Source organism: Lissotriton vulgaris, chromosome 7, assembly GCF_964263255.1.
Source record: "Lissotriton vulgaris chromosome 7, aLisVul1.2, whole genome shotgun sequence".
In the NCBI taxonomy this organism is placed as follows: domain Eukaryota; kingdom Metazoa; phylum Chordata; class Amphibia; order Caudata; family Salamandridae; genus Lissotriton; species Lissotriton vulgaris.
The window spans coordinates 673,698,227-673,714,087 of record NC_141695.1 but is presented as its reverse complement, the minus strand read 5'-3'; the positions used below and the strand labels follow the sequence as shown (position 1 = coordinate 673,714,087).

Here is a 15,861-nt window from a genome sequence, read left to right as displayed (position 1 = left end):
GGCATGCATTAAATATCCGAAAAGGATAGAAGCACATGGTTTGGGAAGTAACAAGCAGAGACATGGTAAAAATGAGGCCTGAAAGGGAACGTTGGAAACTACTGTGCACACATGATAACAGATCATAGAGTTCCATGGGATAGTAATGGGGAAAACGAAAAAGCAAGCTATGACGTGAGAACAAGAGGGATATAGGAGAGGAAGAAAATTTAAAAATTGCTGATTCTGAAAGATGTTTTAAGATCAGGACTGTTGGAAGTTTGCTCTTATATACATACGGATGCTGAAAATATTGAAATTCAGCCAATAGGGCGGAATTTCTGCACTAAGAAATGTAGGCTATGGGGCATGTTTTGGGAGTTAAAATGTGGCTGCATTTCCAAAAGTAGGTAGACACCAGATATTGACATACACCTTGAAGCCCGTTTCAGCTTTTGGAATCACATATACATTTCTTGTTAGGGTAGGAGTAAGAGCATTGAAGAAGAGAGTGATTATAAGGAAAGGGGTTCCTTCACAGGAAAAACAAAGCAAAGGTTAAATGTGCTGATTAACCTTTGTCTTACATTTTAGATTGTGGAATAATCTTCCTGCTAAAACATTAGCTTGTACTCCAAGAAATTAATTCAGTTGTAGCTTTCCAGGATACTCATGGAAGTTTTGGAAAATGCCAATCAAATTTGGAAATCACCTAGGTTTTCAGACTATCCTATGTAAATCGACACCACACTTACCAGGAAACAGTGAACTTGCATTTGACTTAATTTGCCATAACATTCTCATTCCAGAGGCGAAGTTCTCCCCAGTTTATCAAAAATAAGTCTAGCCTCAGCAAGTGAAATCAAAGGGCAGAACTCCTAGTGTGACTGATAACTGGAAAAGAGCAATGAGAATAAGGAGTTTAAACAATACAAAATCAAAGGAAAAAGTGATCAACGATGTAAAGAGGGAGGCAAGGAAGAGAGCTGAAGAGAGAAATGGAAAAACTAGCAATAACTGTGGACAAAAAGACCATTAGCAAATGCCAGAGAACAGGTACGATACAGAGAGGGTTTACCACAAGGTTGTTCAACACATAGAAAATTACTACGGATTAAAATTCAGTTACTGTGCCTCCAACTGAATGCAGGAGAAGTTGGCATATATTGAGAACTGTTACATCTGATGCCCTCAAGTATTGGCTTGAGCATGAAAACACTACCAAGATGTTCCTGAAAACTAAGATAATATTGCTGTATGGATGGATTAAATTTTCAACTGGGCGAATGGTGAGTTTCTTTGCATCAATGGAGCTATAACCTAAATTCTGGTGTGGGAGGTATTGCCCTCCCAGGCCGCCTGCCCAACTTACTACCATCCAACACAGTCAGAGTGGTTCGAGATCATTACCTATGCTATGCTGCATGCTATTAAACTGTCGGTCAGCAGTCAAACATGCCACTGAAATAGCACAAACCATCCTACGACACAAAATTGACATCTGCTTTCTAACCGAAACCTGGCAGAACAAATATTAATACACTGTCATCGATCTTGTCACCCCACCAGGCTTCTCAATCATTTGTTGCAGCCACAAGGATCGCATCGGTGGTGGATTAGCTATCATACAAAAAAACGATATTTGCCTAACTCCCTTCCGGATTATCAAATACCCTACCTTTGAATATTTAGATGTTCAGCTCTCGTCCAAAGGCCCCGCCCCATCAAATTTAATGTCATCTATAATGCTCCAGGCAATAAAACCTCAATTCTTTGAAGAAGTAACTGACCTAATAAGGCAAAACTCGCTAAAAGGCAGCACAGAGATCATACTAGGAGACTTGCACCTGCACCTGAATAATGCTGAAAATCCAATAGTACAAGCCCTATCCACCCTCCTTGAAGTGAATGATCTCAACCAACAGTGAAACAAACAAACTCACAATAAGGGCTCTACCCTCGATGCAATCATCTCTAATCATAAAACCTTATCCCTCCACTCCATCCTACCCACGGACTGGACTGACCACTACCTAATTCTTTTTGATCTCAATGTCAACCAACCAAAGGTCCACTCCCAAACTTTCCGTCCCAAGAACTGGGCAAGGAACACACACTGAATCCCCCCAACACACAGAGTTAGCCGCTTTAGTCAGTTCCCAAATTCTACCTCCGCTGATGACCTCACCTCACACTACAGCACTAAAATGGCAGAGGTCCTTGACACAGTCGCTCCTCTGAAACTCAAGAAATCAAAAAGTATCCCTTCAAGATCCTGTTTTAATAAATGCCTTAACAAAGAGAGGTGAAAACTTTGATTGGCTGAAAGAAACTGGACAACAACATTCGCTAACTCATCTCTCACTCCCCCTAGCTGAATGCCTAAAATACAAAAACACATCTTCAGAAAAAATCCTCCTTCCGAGCACAACTTGACTGTTCTAGGATAAGACCTAAAATCCCTTCAACATAATCAAACAGCAAACCTCCGCTTTCCCTCAACATTCAATTAATAATAATAATAATACTAAGCACTGTGAAGAGTTTTTAACATTCTTCTCTGCAGAAATAACTAACATCGAACTCACACTTAACGCATCCACCTTCCCACCCTACATCATAGATGCCTCCTCTAGCCAAGAGGGTCTACCCAGTACCCTAACACCAACTAAGGGCTGTCTACCCAAACTCTCCCCCTCTGAAATCCAGTACACCAATCTCAACTCCTTGCAACTGAACAATTATGCATCTTGGACTGAATTCGACTATATCCCTGAAGAAGAAGTCCTCAAATGACTTGCTTGCATGAAGCCGACTTCGTACCTCTCCGAACCCCTTCCTGCTGCACTTGTCAAAAATCTTAGTCACATCATCTCTTCTACATGGACCAAAATCATTAACTCTTTCTTATCAAGCGGCTACATGCCAACCTACCTTAAACTCGGTCAAGTCACCCCCTTACCATAAAGCCAGACGCAGTCCAGAATGACCTTATCAATTACAGACCTATAACAAACTAACCTCCCTCTCCAAGCCAAAACTATCGAAAAATGTATGCTCGTACAAGTCAACAACCATATTGAAAAATTCAGCCTGCACAACACTTTGCAATCTCGGTTCAGGAAAGGCTGCAGCACAGAGATTGCAATGCTGAACATCACCGACAATTTACACAGATCTCTGGATGATGGCCAGGTCTGCCTCCTAGCCCTCCTGGACCTCTCAGCTGCCTCTGATACCGTTAACAATGACAACCTCCTACACTCCCTTAGACAGCAAGCAGACATCAATGGCACTGTTCTTCAGTAGTTTACTTCTTTCATGAACCAATGATCCCAGCTAATCAAGCTAAATAACTCCACCTCAAAAGCAAGAACAGTCTCACATGGAGTTCCTCAAGGGTCATTCTGTCTCCTGCCCTATTCAACCTCTATCTGGAACCCCTTGCAGTGATCGTGAAACAAGCCTAACATCCCTAAGCAGATGACACCCAACTCTACATACAAATGTAACCAACTAAGGATACCCAGCCCCTAAACAGCACTCTCCTCACGGTACAATCCTGGCTGACCAACAACCACCTTAAGCTCAATCCCCAAAAAAATGGACTCCTCTTCATCCAACCGATAGAAAGGCCCTTTTTCGTTGATATCTGGCTCAACAACCTCACTGCACTAAACGGCAAACTATCTATCTCCAACACTGTCAAATCCCTAGGTATTACACTTGACAGAAACCTGAACATGAAAAAGCATATTAATGCTTTAACTAAAAGTGCCTTCTACATGTTGAAGCACCTTAAAAAAAAAAAATCAAAGCTTTGTAAATGTAAATTGTAAATTGATACTTGTATAGCGCACTACTCACCCGCAAGGGTCTCAAGGCGCTTGTACGAATACCGCTGTGGAACCCGTCCTGGCTTTCCCTGTGAGGCGTCCACTCCTGGGTACCCCCAGGGCGAAGGCCAGGCATCTTTAGCGTTGTGGGGGCCGTTGTGGAGATTAAGCAAGCTATTGCCCAGAGTTGCAGAGTTGGACTCTATGATTGGAATAGGCACCGAGGCGAGAATTATCAGGTCCGTGGAATTTTGAGCCCAAGACCCGCCGAGGCAGGGAATTGAACCCAGGTCCCGGGCTAGACCCCTGTATCAGGGTCTGCCACTCTAACCATTGAGCCACACTTCTCCTAGGTATTACACGTGACAGAAACCTGAACATGAAAAAGCATATTAATGCTTTAACTAAACGTGACTTCTACATGTTGAAGCACTTTAAAAAAAAAATCAAAGCTTTCATCCTCCTCGAAGAGCTAAAGACTGTGGTACAATCTTTAGGCCTCCCAAGCTGTACTACTGTAACGTAATGATCACGGGCGCACAAAAACACACCTCATCCCTTCAAAAGCTACGGTCCACTCGGCGGCCAGACTACTGTTGGGGAAGAATAGCTCAGGCCACATCACTCCCACTCTCAAGAAACACAACTGCCTACGAATCAAGGCCAGAAGTATACTCAAAACTGCCTGCATAACCCCCAAAGCGCTCTACACTGAAAAGTCAATATACCTTGCAAACAAATAGTCAAAGGTTGGCCAAAAGAGACCTCTTTGAAGCTCCAACACTCTACTCCTGATTCCCCCAATTTTAAGATAGAAAAATCTCACCCCGCTCCTTCTCTCGGATCGCTCCTTCAATCTTGAACTCATTGCCACAGGATTTACAAGACAATCAATAATTCCCTCAGTTCAGAAAAACTTAGACAATGACTTCTCAATAAATACCTAAACCCTCCCTCTTAAATCTTATGACTCACCTGATGCTCTTACCTCACATCCTCCAAACAAATCTAGGCATCACTACCTCGGGGGGAAAACTATGCTTCTATTCTCCCCAACTCCGCAAAACCCTACCATAACTACCTCAGAAGTATATTGCCAACATTTCCTACTGTCTATAGTATTCTTCTTTTATATACGGTTACTATTCTTTTTTTAAAATGTATTTTTTAACTCGTGTAATTGCTGCTGTTTTAATACGTTAAAGCGCTCTGGTGCTTTTGGGTCAAGTTTGTGCTATACCAAACTCAATAAATAAAATAAATAAAAAAATAAAATAAAGTTAGGCTTCCAAATTGCTTCTTAATCTTGGCAAATGCAGCCACATCAAATCAGCATTGAATGTGCTTTATAAGTTTGCAGTAGATGCAAGGATTAAGTTAAGCTCATCTGCACTGTCCACAAATTCTACTGGCAACAAACCCAAAATAATTACAATCTTCAGTCATCTGCTGTTCCACAAACAGGAACTGTTGTTCCTCGATTGCAGACCTCCTCACCCACATATGCTTCAACATCTTTAACACAGAGCTAGACCCCTGGGGGTCTAGGGTTCTTATCTACGGAATGCTGCTCTGAATCCCCAATCGAGAGTCTAATCAAACTGCATGACATTCAAAGATGTGAAGACATGATGTTTCAAACCGGTCTACAATTATTTTTGCCACCAAAGAACACTGAGCAGGATTCTGCCTGACGGCTCAGACTCTAACAACCCTTCAAAAACTTTCTTCAGAGGAATTTCAGCATTCTGAAGTAGCACACTACAAACTCTCAAAAAATTGATGGAAGAGTGTTTAGAGCTAGGACAAGAGATGCCAAATGACCAGTGTAGAGGAAGAGAGTCTGAATCACAATAACAATCAACAATATTGGAAATAATACATATTTGTGTGAAGAAACAGGAACATTAACAATGGATTCATGAAATTAAAGCAAGACATACAAATGGAGTTTTAGGATGATGCCTGCTCATTTATAAGCGCCTTTTGAAAATGCCTCTCCTGGCTGCTTTGTTATATTTGGCAACAATGAGCTGTATTTGAAGAACTGTATTCTTCTGCCTCACGCATAAATATATAAATAATGTTACAGAGGATTCTAATGTAGGATCCTTATAGCTATATTTCCTGAAGGCATTTTTCTTTATCATCACATTTAAAAAATGTCAGTGCACTATTATTAAGTAGGAATACACTAAAATTTCAATTGGAATAAATATACTGTTTCCGAATTGTAGTTTTGAATCTGAAACCTGCATGATTTTGGTTTAGAAACAACAAATATTGTAAAATGGTTCCTTAAGCTTGTTTAAAAGTGAAGTAAAATGGATGTCTGTTCTCTTATCCGTTGATAACACTTGAATGTTCTAAATTTGGTACACTACTATATCTACCACCGGAACAATACACACAGGATACTCACAGACAGGGACTATACATGACAGAGAATACACTTCTCCTACACTTTTATCAGATGGAAAGCCCGCCAGTTACTAATGCTTTTTGCTAGAATCCGATGTCATGGGTTTTTAGAAATACAATGAAGTGCTATGATAGGAAATCCAAGTTGGCTTTAGTTGAACTCTGCAACTAGTTATTGGTCCATTGCTTTCCGTTTGTATTTCTTTTGAAACTTTTAAGCATCTTCCTTCTTTGTGCTCATAGACCAATGTCCAGGATTCATGTACACAAATTGGATCCAGCAGTTACTGCTTGCGAATGGCCCTGTAGAGTTTTCACTGAACAATTTAGCCATATGTTTCCAAGAAGAGAAAACATTATATCATACCTGTGTGTGGCTTAGTACATAACAAACTTCACAGCAGTGAAAACGCATTTGCTAAGATGCTAAACATATAACATTGAAGCACAATGACCTGTTCAAGAAGAATATTAAAAGTAGTGACTATGGCTGATTGCTAATTCTTGGATTGTCAGTAAGTGACGGGCTAGATTTCTTCATCCGTTTGGTCTTCTTCCTTAGTGTCCTCCAGCTCTGATGTGGTGGATGAATCATCGTCTGACTGCTCCCCAGAGTGAGATAACATGAGAGCATGTGTCTTGTGGGTGATGGTGACAGTGCATGGGCCCTGTGCCCACGGCTCTCCATCCACCTGCATAGGCATCTTCGAGCTCTTCAGGATCAGCTGCCAGCAAAAAAATTGAATTAGTCAAGTCAAGACTTTGAGATTTTCAAAGGTGGTTGGGAGCACTTTAGTCTTATACAGCATTTACAGCAAAGCATTTGTCACATTCCTGAAACATGGTCAGGGGATAGAGGCCTAATAGTATGACATCCAAGGGCTAGGTTTGCTTGCTATACTAGCTCACTTAGTGATGTGGCAACCATTCCTAACTCCTACCAATGCAATGAAATGACAGCAATGAGCAGCTGTTGAGGTGGGATGTTGAATTTGGTGTGCAAGAGCTCTGGGTCACAGTTGGGCAAAGCACTACCTAAGTTAAGATAGATATGGATTGCAGTTTTTCATCTCCCTTCAATGCACAGCATTGAAGTATGAGCAGAGTATCCTAGCCAAGTGGGCCCAAATGCACCTATGCCATGCTTTGTAAAGTAGGCTGGCCAATACAGGGTACTTGCACTCCATTATATTTTGCAGGAATTACTATCCAGGGCACGAATCAAGAAAGCTCAACTCCTGCTGCTGCGTGGTTTCAAGATAGTCATATAACATGAAATTCTTCATTAAGCACATGCCAGAAATATGTTCGATTAACCATTCATCTTTAGTCACATCAAATAATTTTTAGTGTTTTTAATGGCAACATACAGTTTGCGTTCGTAAGCTGATGTCTTTAAGCTTTCCCCCCTCTAACTGTTTAAATATTTGTCATTCAAAAACTAATACTGATGCAAAACATGATCCCAGTGATCCAGGATAATATCAAATTAAATATACTGTGGGACTCAAATATAATGGCAAAAATATTGTGGGACAGAATATACAAGGTAGGAATTTGGGGCCAAACGTACAACTCTTTTTGCGAGCGCAAATGGGTTTCATGCAAAAAACCTGTGGCCCATGTACTAACCCTATTTTGCGAGTCGTTAATTAAATAGCGACTCGCAAAATAGGGTTAGCAACTCGCTATTAAGAAGAGGCGTTCCAAAGACGTCCCTCCCTAATAGCGAGTCCAACACCTACAGGCGAATGTTTTGCGACCGCCATTGCGGTCGCAAAATACTCGCAGTTTGCCACCCTCTTCAAGAGTGTGGCAAACCATTCGCAAACGCTTCCCCTTTGTGAATGGGTGTGCAAACATTTTTTTTAGAGCAGGCAGTGGTCCCAGAGACCACTACCAGCCCTTAAAAAATAAAACAAAAACGTTTAATTTCAATTTTTTTTTAAAATGCAGCCAGTTTTCCTTTAAGGAAAACGGGCTGCATTTAAAAAAAACTGCTTTATAGACAAAGCAGTCCCAGACATGGTGGTCTGCTGACCCCAGCAGGCCACCATCCCTGGGAGTGCCAGCCATTCCCAATGGGGTCGCAATTTGCGACAGCCTCATTCATATGCATGAGGCCTGCAATTTACGACCCCATTGGGAATCACAAACAGTGTCTCTGACACTGTTGTACATTGAGATTTGCGACTCGCAAATTGCGAGTTGCAATTTAATGCAATTTGCGAGTCGCAAACATCAATGGTCATACATCTGGCCCATAGTTTGTTTGGGTACTTTTTTTTTTTTTCAAACGTAGTTGTGTATAATTCCGTTTTTTATTTTGTAGTGTTTATTTTATATTTTATTTGAAATTATTAATGGCAGGTTGTTGAGTTTGTGTTGTTTCCTTGATCCTATGTTGTCAAGGGATTCTAGAATGGAATCTTTGTGATCGGAAAGACGACACACTGCGTTGGGGAATGGGAGTAAGAAGTTGGAGTCTCATGCAGCAACAGCCTTGTACCACATTTCTCACATTTTTCTGTAAATACGTACCTCAAATAACTCTTCTCCTTCGCATCATTTATTTCACTGATGACAATTAGAAGAACAGAAACCTAGGGGCCCAATAGGATGTCGGGCGGATTGCCCCCGCCAGGCTGGCGGTGGCTACCGCCAGCCTGGCGGGGGCAATCCGTCGGGCATCCGCATTTGAATTCCCCCCCGCCATATTAGTATGGCGGGGGGGACCTCGGCGGACGGAAAGACCGTCCGCCGCTTTTCCGCCCCGTCGCCTTGCGGCCGGGACGGAAAAGGATTAATATGGTGGCGGTGTCTATTAGACACCGCCAGCCATATTACAATGGGCTTAGAGAGATGCCTTTCCATGGCGGCTATGCTGCCACGAAAAGACATGCGGTCTTCACTCTTGGTCTCCCCTGCGGGCCCCCAGAGTGAAGGAGAGGTGGGGTGCACACGGGGGGGACCTGTGGTACCCCCCTGCATTTGCATAAACAAAGCTGCATGCACCGCACGGTGCCTGCCACTTTGTTTATGCAAATGTAAAAGTGCATTTTTAGCATTGTGGCGGGTGGTGCTGAGAGCAACGCCCACCGCATTGCTTAACATACATGATGTGCCCGCCACAGTGGCGGACGCATCCTAATACCCCCCGTGGGACCCCCGCCCTTATGTTGGGCGGTCCCGATTACCGATGGGATGGCGGGCGGACTAAGTCCGCCCGCCATCCTAATGGACCCCCTAGTGTTCCGGCCAGAAAAGCCTCCTAGCTTTTTGTCTCAAGAGATTTCCCTATTCTTTTTGTCTCTGCTTCAGTGGTTCTGTAATGAAGGAGTTCTGGCGCTGCTTCAAGAAATCTTGAAAAGGTATGGGGACAGCTGCGGGGTGGCAGGTCCTTCCATTGATCGTGTAAGGACGATTTTTTAAAGTTATTTAAATATTTATTTTAGATTGTTTATCATTTTGTTTATTTTTGATATATTAATTTGATTATAAATAATATACAATAGTTCATTTGTAAATTATTTAGAGCTAATTTAAAATGAAAAGGTAATTAATTGTGGTTTCCAACTGGTTAATTAGATTATTGATTTTGTAAATTATTTGATTAATGTTAATAATGTGTATATAAATGAATAGTATTTTTTGTTTTATAGTATATATTTTTTAATGTTTATACTACTTTTCCAAGTTCTATTTTTGTAATCTTAATTGTTAATGTACTCATTTTAATTTGCACTTTTGTTTATGAATGTTATAATTAAAAAAATATTGTTGTATATTTGTTAAGATTTATTTTATGTTACTTTTAGATATATACATTTTGGTGTGGGAATAGTAAATTAAAGCTTTCAGGTCGCCAACACTTTCCTGACGGTTGTTTATGTTGGAGTGGGAATACGAAGGGCCTCATTAGGAAGGCGGGCGAACTTTGCCCGCCATCCTCGTGGTAATAGGGCCACCCATCTTAAGGGCGGGGGTCCCGTCGCCAGCATTAGGATGCGCCCGCCACTGTGGCGGGGGCATCCCGCATTCCTACCATTGCCACAATGGCAGGAAAGCATGCTGTGCACTTCCATGCACAGCATGGCAGGCACCGCGCGGTGCCTGCCATGCTGTGTAATGAACTGCTGGGGGGGTACCATAGGTAACCCCCATGTGCACCCCCCACCCTCCCTGGAGTCCCTGAGGGGCCGCAACGGCCCCCCGCAGGGATTCTCCGCATGCCTTTACGTGGCGGCATTGCCGCCACAGAAAGGCATCCACAATTGCCCATCCTAATATGGCTGGCGGTGTCTGATAGACACCGCCACCATATGCGACCGGGCGGAAAAGCGGCGGACGGTCTTTCCGTCTGCCGAGATCCCCCCGCCATACTAATATGGCGGGGGGGAAAACGAGTGTGGATGTCGGGCGGCTTGCCCCCGACAGGCTGGTGGTGGCTACCGCCAGCCTGGCGGGAGCAATCCGCCTGACATCGTAATAGGCCTTTAAATTTGAAACCTCCAAAGACCAACACTTTCCCTACTGTTGCACAGGTCGGAGTGTGAGTAGTAAATCTGATCCATAAAAGTCGATTTATTTTATGGGAATTTTATTTTTAACATTTTTTATAGATTTCTTTTTGTGATTTCTTTTTAAACTTATTTGATTATTGTATGCATTTTTATTTTTAAAGTAATGTATTTTTTTGTTATTATATAGTTATTTTTATTTATTTTTATAGGAATATTTTTTATTTTTAATACTTTTATTGTACATGTATATTTGACTTATAGTGATTTTAATTAATGTTAATTATTACTAGTATTTGTATTTTATTATTCATGTTTATTTCTCATGTACTAAGTTTATATAATACATTTAAAGTATGTGAGGTGTATTTTTAAATGTCATTTTTGTTTTTAAGCTGATATATTGTTTAATATATAAAATCCAATATACTTATCTATTTTGTGACAATAGTTTGGTCTTCTATACTTCAGTATTCGATATTGTCCTTTACATACAAAATATGTAAAGTTGATATTTTTGTACCCAATATATTTAGTTATATTTTAGTACTTTAAAATGTTTGGCTCTGATATTTTGGCATACAATCACTGGTGGCCCCCACAAGGATCAAATGAGTATCTTACTGAAAGAAATCTGCGGAAAACGTTTTGTGAAGCATGTGAAAACACTAATTATCTGAATGAAAATACAGAAAGTTAATAACATTTCCCATGACCCATGGAAGCCCATGTTATACTTGGTGCTAGAGAACATTCTCAAAGTGGGAAGGTATTTTAAGCAAGCAGTGCTGGAAGAAGAATGGAATACAGATGTGGAGTGAATGACTGCAAAGCCTTTAGAGAACGAGAAAGTCAGTTACATGTCAACCTACTGGTTTCTTATTTGTCACTGACCTGCCCCCATTTACCCTGCCTGTAAGATCAACAGGCATGGTAAATGAGACTTCCTCTGAATACTCAATTGTGCATTTCAACCTACAGGGACAGCACTTGGGGAAAACCTTTACAGAACTATGGGCTAGGGCTGGATGTACAAAGCATTTTACAGTCTCAAACACTCTGATTCAAGTTTGCAAGAGAAAATACTTTTTAAAACATACTAACTCCAAATCTTAAAATAGGATTCTGACTGCATACTGATTTGGTATTTGAAAGGGGTATGTGGTAGGTGTACCTACCAAATAGTGGTTCATGTCCAAGGATTCAAGTGATTTTCAAAATCCAGTCACAAAACATTAAAATGTTGCACACTCCCATTAGAGTGGTAACTCATTTGAACAAGAGAATAGGGTTTACTTTGCAATCATGCCAAACATTTGTTGGGTAGTAGACAGTGGTCCAAGGGACCACTACAAACTCTCAAAGAAACTTAAAAATGTAAGGTGCAATTTGCAACCTTCCTCATTATTATTCACAGATTGCTCCTCACAACGAATTTTACAAACCTACATAAAAGGTCGTATAATTCTTTACTGGTCCCAATAATACCTTTAAGACCAGTCCTTTGTGTATCTGGCCGTTGGAGTACATACTCTCATCATGCATAGCTGGCAAATAACCTTCAAACAGTCAATGGAAATATGAAGGGTGCTACTGTAGTAATTTGAGTAATCAAAGTTTGTAGTTGCTCCTCATTTTGAATCTGCACTAACTTGGGATACACCACAATAAAACAAAAGATGTGCCCATCAAAGTAAAGTCCAGAGAACTACAATGTGAACAGTGTTTCATTAGCTTCAACATCTTCTCATTAATCCCACTTACCCTTACTGTGTGTGCCTGGCCTATCCGCACCGGGTTTGCCAGCTTGACTTGAATCTGTGCACAGTGAAAAGACCCATAAACACCAACAACTTCCAGCAAACCATCATCATGCCTGTATTATATATAAAAAAGGAGGAAGGATTTACAAGTTTCTGTTTATAAGTGCTTTATGTCTATTAATAAATCATAAAAGTGAGAATGTAATGTTTGGACAACGATTCCATAGTGCATTTAAAATTATATATGAACATTTCACAAATGGAATAACATAACTGTCAAATTTCTTAGGGTGTCAATAACAACATTTTTATGATAATCTATAAAATTGCGGAGTTGCAAAACAAACTGTACCAGAATCAGTCTTACTACAAAGCACTTTATTCAAATAACATTTTAAGGAATGTATTACAATTGTGTATTAACTGATGTTTTAATTTTGTTTTAGTAGTAAATAATATCAATTAGTCTCATACTTGTAATACATTTTGGGCCCGATGTAAAGTTGGGTAATGGAAAATCCTACAATTTCTGTAGAAAAAGCTACATCTGCAGAAGAATTTGCCTGTGTATTTTTTCCCCCATACTATCACTATGATGGAGGAAATATCCACTGGTGGAATCTGCACAAGATATAACTTTTTGTCCACCAATCAGTAGAACTTCAATTCCCAACCAACTTTAATTCAGCCTGATGTTCTTTAATGTGTGCTGTTTTATAAACATTTGCTTATTCTGTATCATCTCCGTCATTTTCAAGTTCTAAATTCTGACCTCTTATAGCTTAAATGGGCTGTAGACACTGGTAGTAACAGTCTACTTTCTGCTTTGTGCTGTATGGTATGGATCACCCATTATACAATTGTTGGAATTGACAAGCGGTGGCGCTGAAGGTAGGGAAATCCGACAACTGGCACCGTCCCTGTAACCTTTGCTTTTTTCAGTGAATTTTTAAGTTTTTTTAAAATTGATTTCCTATCTATAATGTCCCTGTACCTTTTGTTTTTTTCTGTGAATTTAAATTTTTTTTTAAATCTATTTCCTCACTATAACACCCCTCTAATCTTAGGTTTTTTCACTGATTTTCTGCGTTTAACATTTTTTATCAATCCTAACTGTAACCTGTCACTTTTGAGAGTGGATCTGTGAGTGTGTGTGTGTGTGTGAGTGTGTGTGTGTGTGTGTGTGTGTGTGTGTGTGTGTGTGTGTGTGTGTTTGCGTGAGTGTGTGTGTGTGTGTCTCTGTGGGTGCATGAGTCTCTGAGTGCACCTGTGAGTGGGTGCGTGAGTGCCTGCATGGGTGTCTGAGTGGGTGCATGACTGCTTGCATGAGTGCCTGAGTGGGTGCATGAGTCTCCAAGTCAGTCTGTGAGTGGGTATGTGGGTCTCAGTGGGACTGGGAGTGAGTGTCTGTGAGTGGGTGCATGAGTGTCTGAGTAGGGTCTGTGAGTAGGTGCATGAGTATCTGAATGTGTTTATGAGCATGTTATACAGGCCTCGAAAAATCAAACATTTTACTATACCTGCAGGTATAGTGACTTTAATAATCTACTCAACCTATTTGAGATGATCTTGACCCATAAACTGGTTTCAAATGATGTGATCGTGGGCAAATAATTTAATACATTAAGTCACTATTTTCTTCATTATCACATATGAGAGCCCCTTCAAGCGTGCAAGTTCAAGCGGGCATGCAAGCGGGAATGTTTGTTGTACAAAAAACTCTTTTGTTTGATTTAAGAAACGTTCTCTCCATATATAATAAATATCTAGCCACATATAAGATACACATGACCCCTGATATGTCTCTTAATTTATTAACCACATTGTCATCAGTGTAGGGCGGGAAGGTTTCTCAAATCATGTTTATAAACTATAATCTTTTTATTTTTTATTATTAAACATTTAAATGATACAATTACATGGCAGTGCCTCACTTTTAGTCCTCTTGGACACAGCTTTACAATGCACCCCCAGGCAGGACATCAATGGCCCATTATATATAATCTTTAAACAGTAATTAAATCTTCCCCTCTGTTCAACATTCTTCCCGCTACCACCCCACTAGCTTGTGGAGGGTCACATATATTTCCCCTGAATGCATTCCATTTTCCCCAGACTCCGTCCCATTTCGGGGTGCAACCTCTGTTTTTATATACTTCTGCCATCATACACCAATCCATATCCAGCTTCCATTCAGCAAGAGTAGGCGCTCCCGCCACCACCCACCTCTGAGCTATGTTTTGTTTTGCAATCATCAATCCCAAGGTAGTCCACAGCTGTCCAGCACGGTCAGGCTCAGTAGGTTCCAACATATTCTGGAAGCACACTGTGGGAGTCAGGGCATATGTCTCCCCAAAAGCATCTTTTCATACATGTAATTATTGCATTCCAGTATCTTTGGATGGGTGCACACTCCCAAATGATGTGAAAAAAAAACTGCCAATACCACCACATGCCCTTCTACACCCCACCTTCTCGATTCTGCCCATTTTAACCAGTGTAGTACATGTGATATATGACCTGTGGAGTAGCTTTAATTGGACGAGTTGTAACTTGATGATATTGCCACCTCTCGAGGTGACACCACTGCCTTGGGTCTCGTTGGTTATTAACTATTTTTTTGTACGTAAATGATATGGCATTACTCAGCATATATTCAATGATGAGCCTGCCCTCGAGAGGAGATGCCTCCAGCATAACCTCCCCCTCTACTATTGTCCCCACGAGAGGGTGTCTAATTTGGGAATATCGAAATAGTTCCCCATCGGCTATCTCATAGTCTCTTTGTAACTCCGTGAATGGGGCAATTGCCCACCCTTACCCACAGGTCCTTAACCTTCAAGATGCCAATGATATCCCACTCACGAAATCCCCGGCACTCACCCGGTTTCCCAATGTTCTTTGCCCATGATAGTGGTGTTTCGAGCGTTACCCTGCCATTCCACTCCAACTGTTTCGTCACTTTATGCCAGATTGCGACCGTCTGTGAGTTGCTGCTTGTTTGGGTTGGTATATTGTGCATCACTGAATGCCTCCAAGTCCGAAGGACTCCGAAGGACTCCTTGTGTGCCTTCGGTTGCTGCGTGGCTTCAATCCTCGCTGCATCGCGGTATTTGCGGTTGATCCGTTCCCGCTGATCTAAATAACGATTTCCAACCGGGTTTCTAAACAGCCGACGCCTTGACATTCGGCGGGCAGCTCATATTCACTATGCGAATTCTGCCGCCCCACGTACTGCGCACCGCACGGCGGGCGTTCTGTATTGCTGACTAGGATTACCCCATTCAGAATCCCCTGCCCAGCAGATTACCTTCACTACAACAATTTTCTGTGCACGTGGTG

General features: G+C 41.3%; 1 protein-coding gene across 1 annotated transcript in view; it reads right to left on the bottom strand.

The window, feature by feature from the left end:
- Positions 1-4,978: 4,978 nt before the first annotated feature.
- The window catches only part of DGKE (diacylglycerol kinase epsilon), a 161,874-nt gene continuing 150,991 nt past the window's right edge, over positions 4,979-15,861 (bottom strand). Inside the window, exons 10-11 of the mRNA XM_086930872.1 lie at positions 12,521-12,632; positions 4,979-6,961 (exon numbers count right to left, since the gene is read on the bottom strand). Coding sequence (XP_086786998.1) covers positions 6,764-6,961; positions 12,521-12,632 — 310 coding nt within the window. The 3' untranslated portion in view covers positions 4,979-6,763. The remainder of the gene's footprint in view (positions 6,962-12,520; positions 12,633-15,861) is intronic.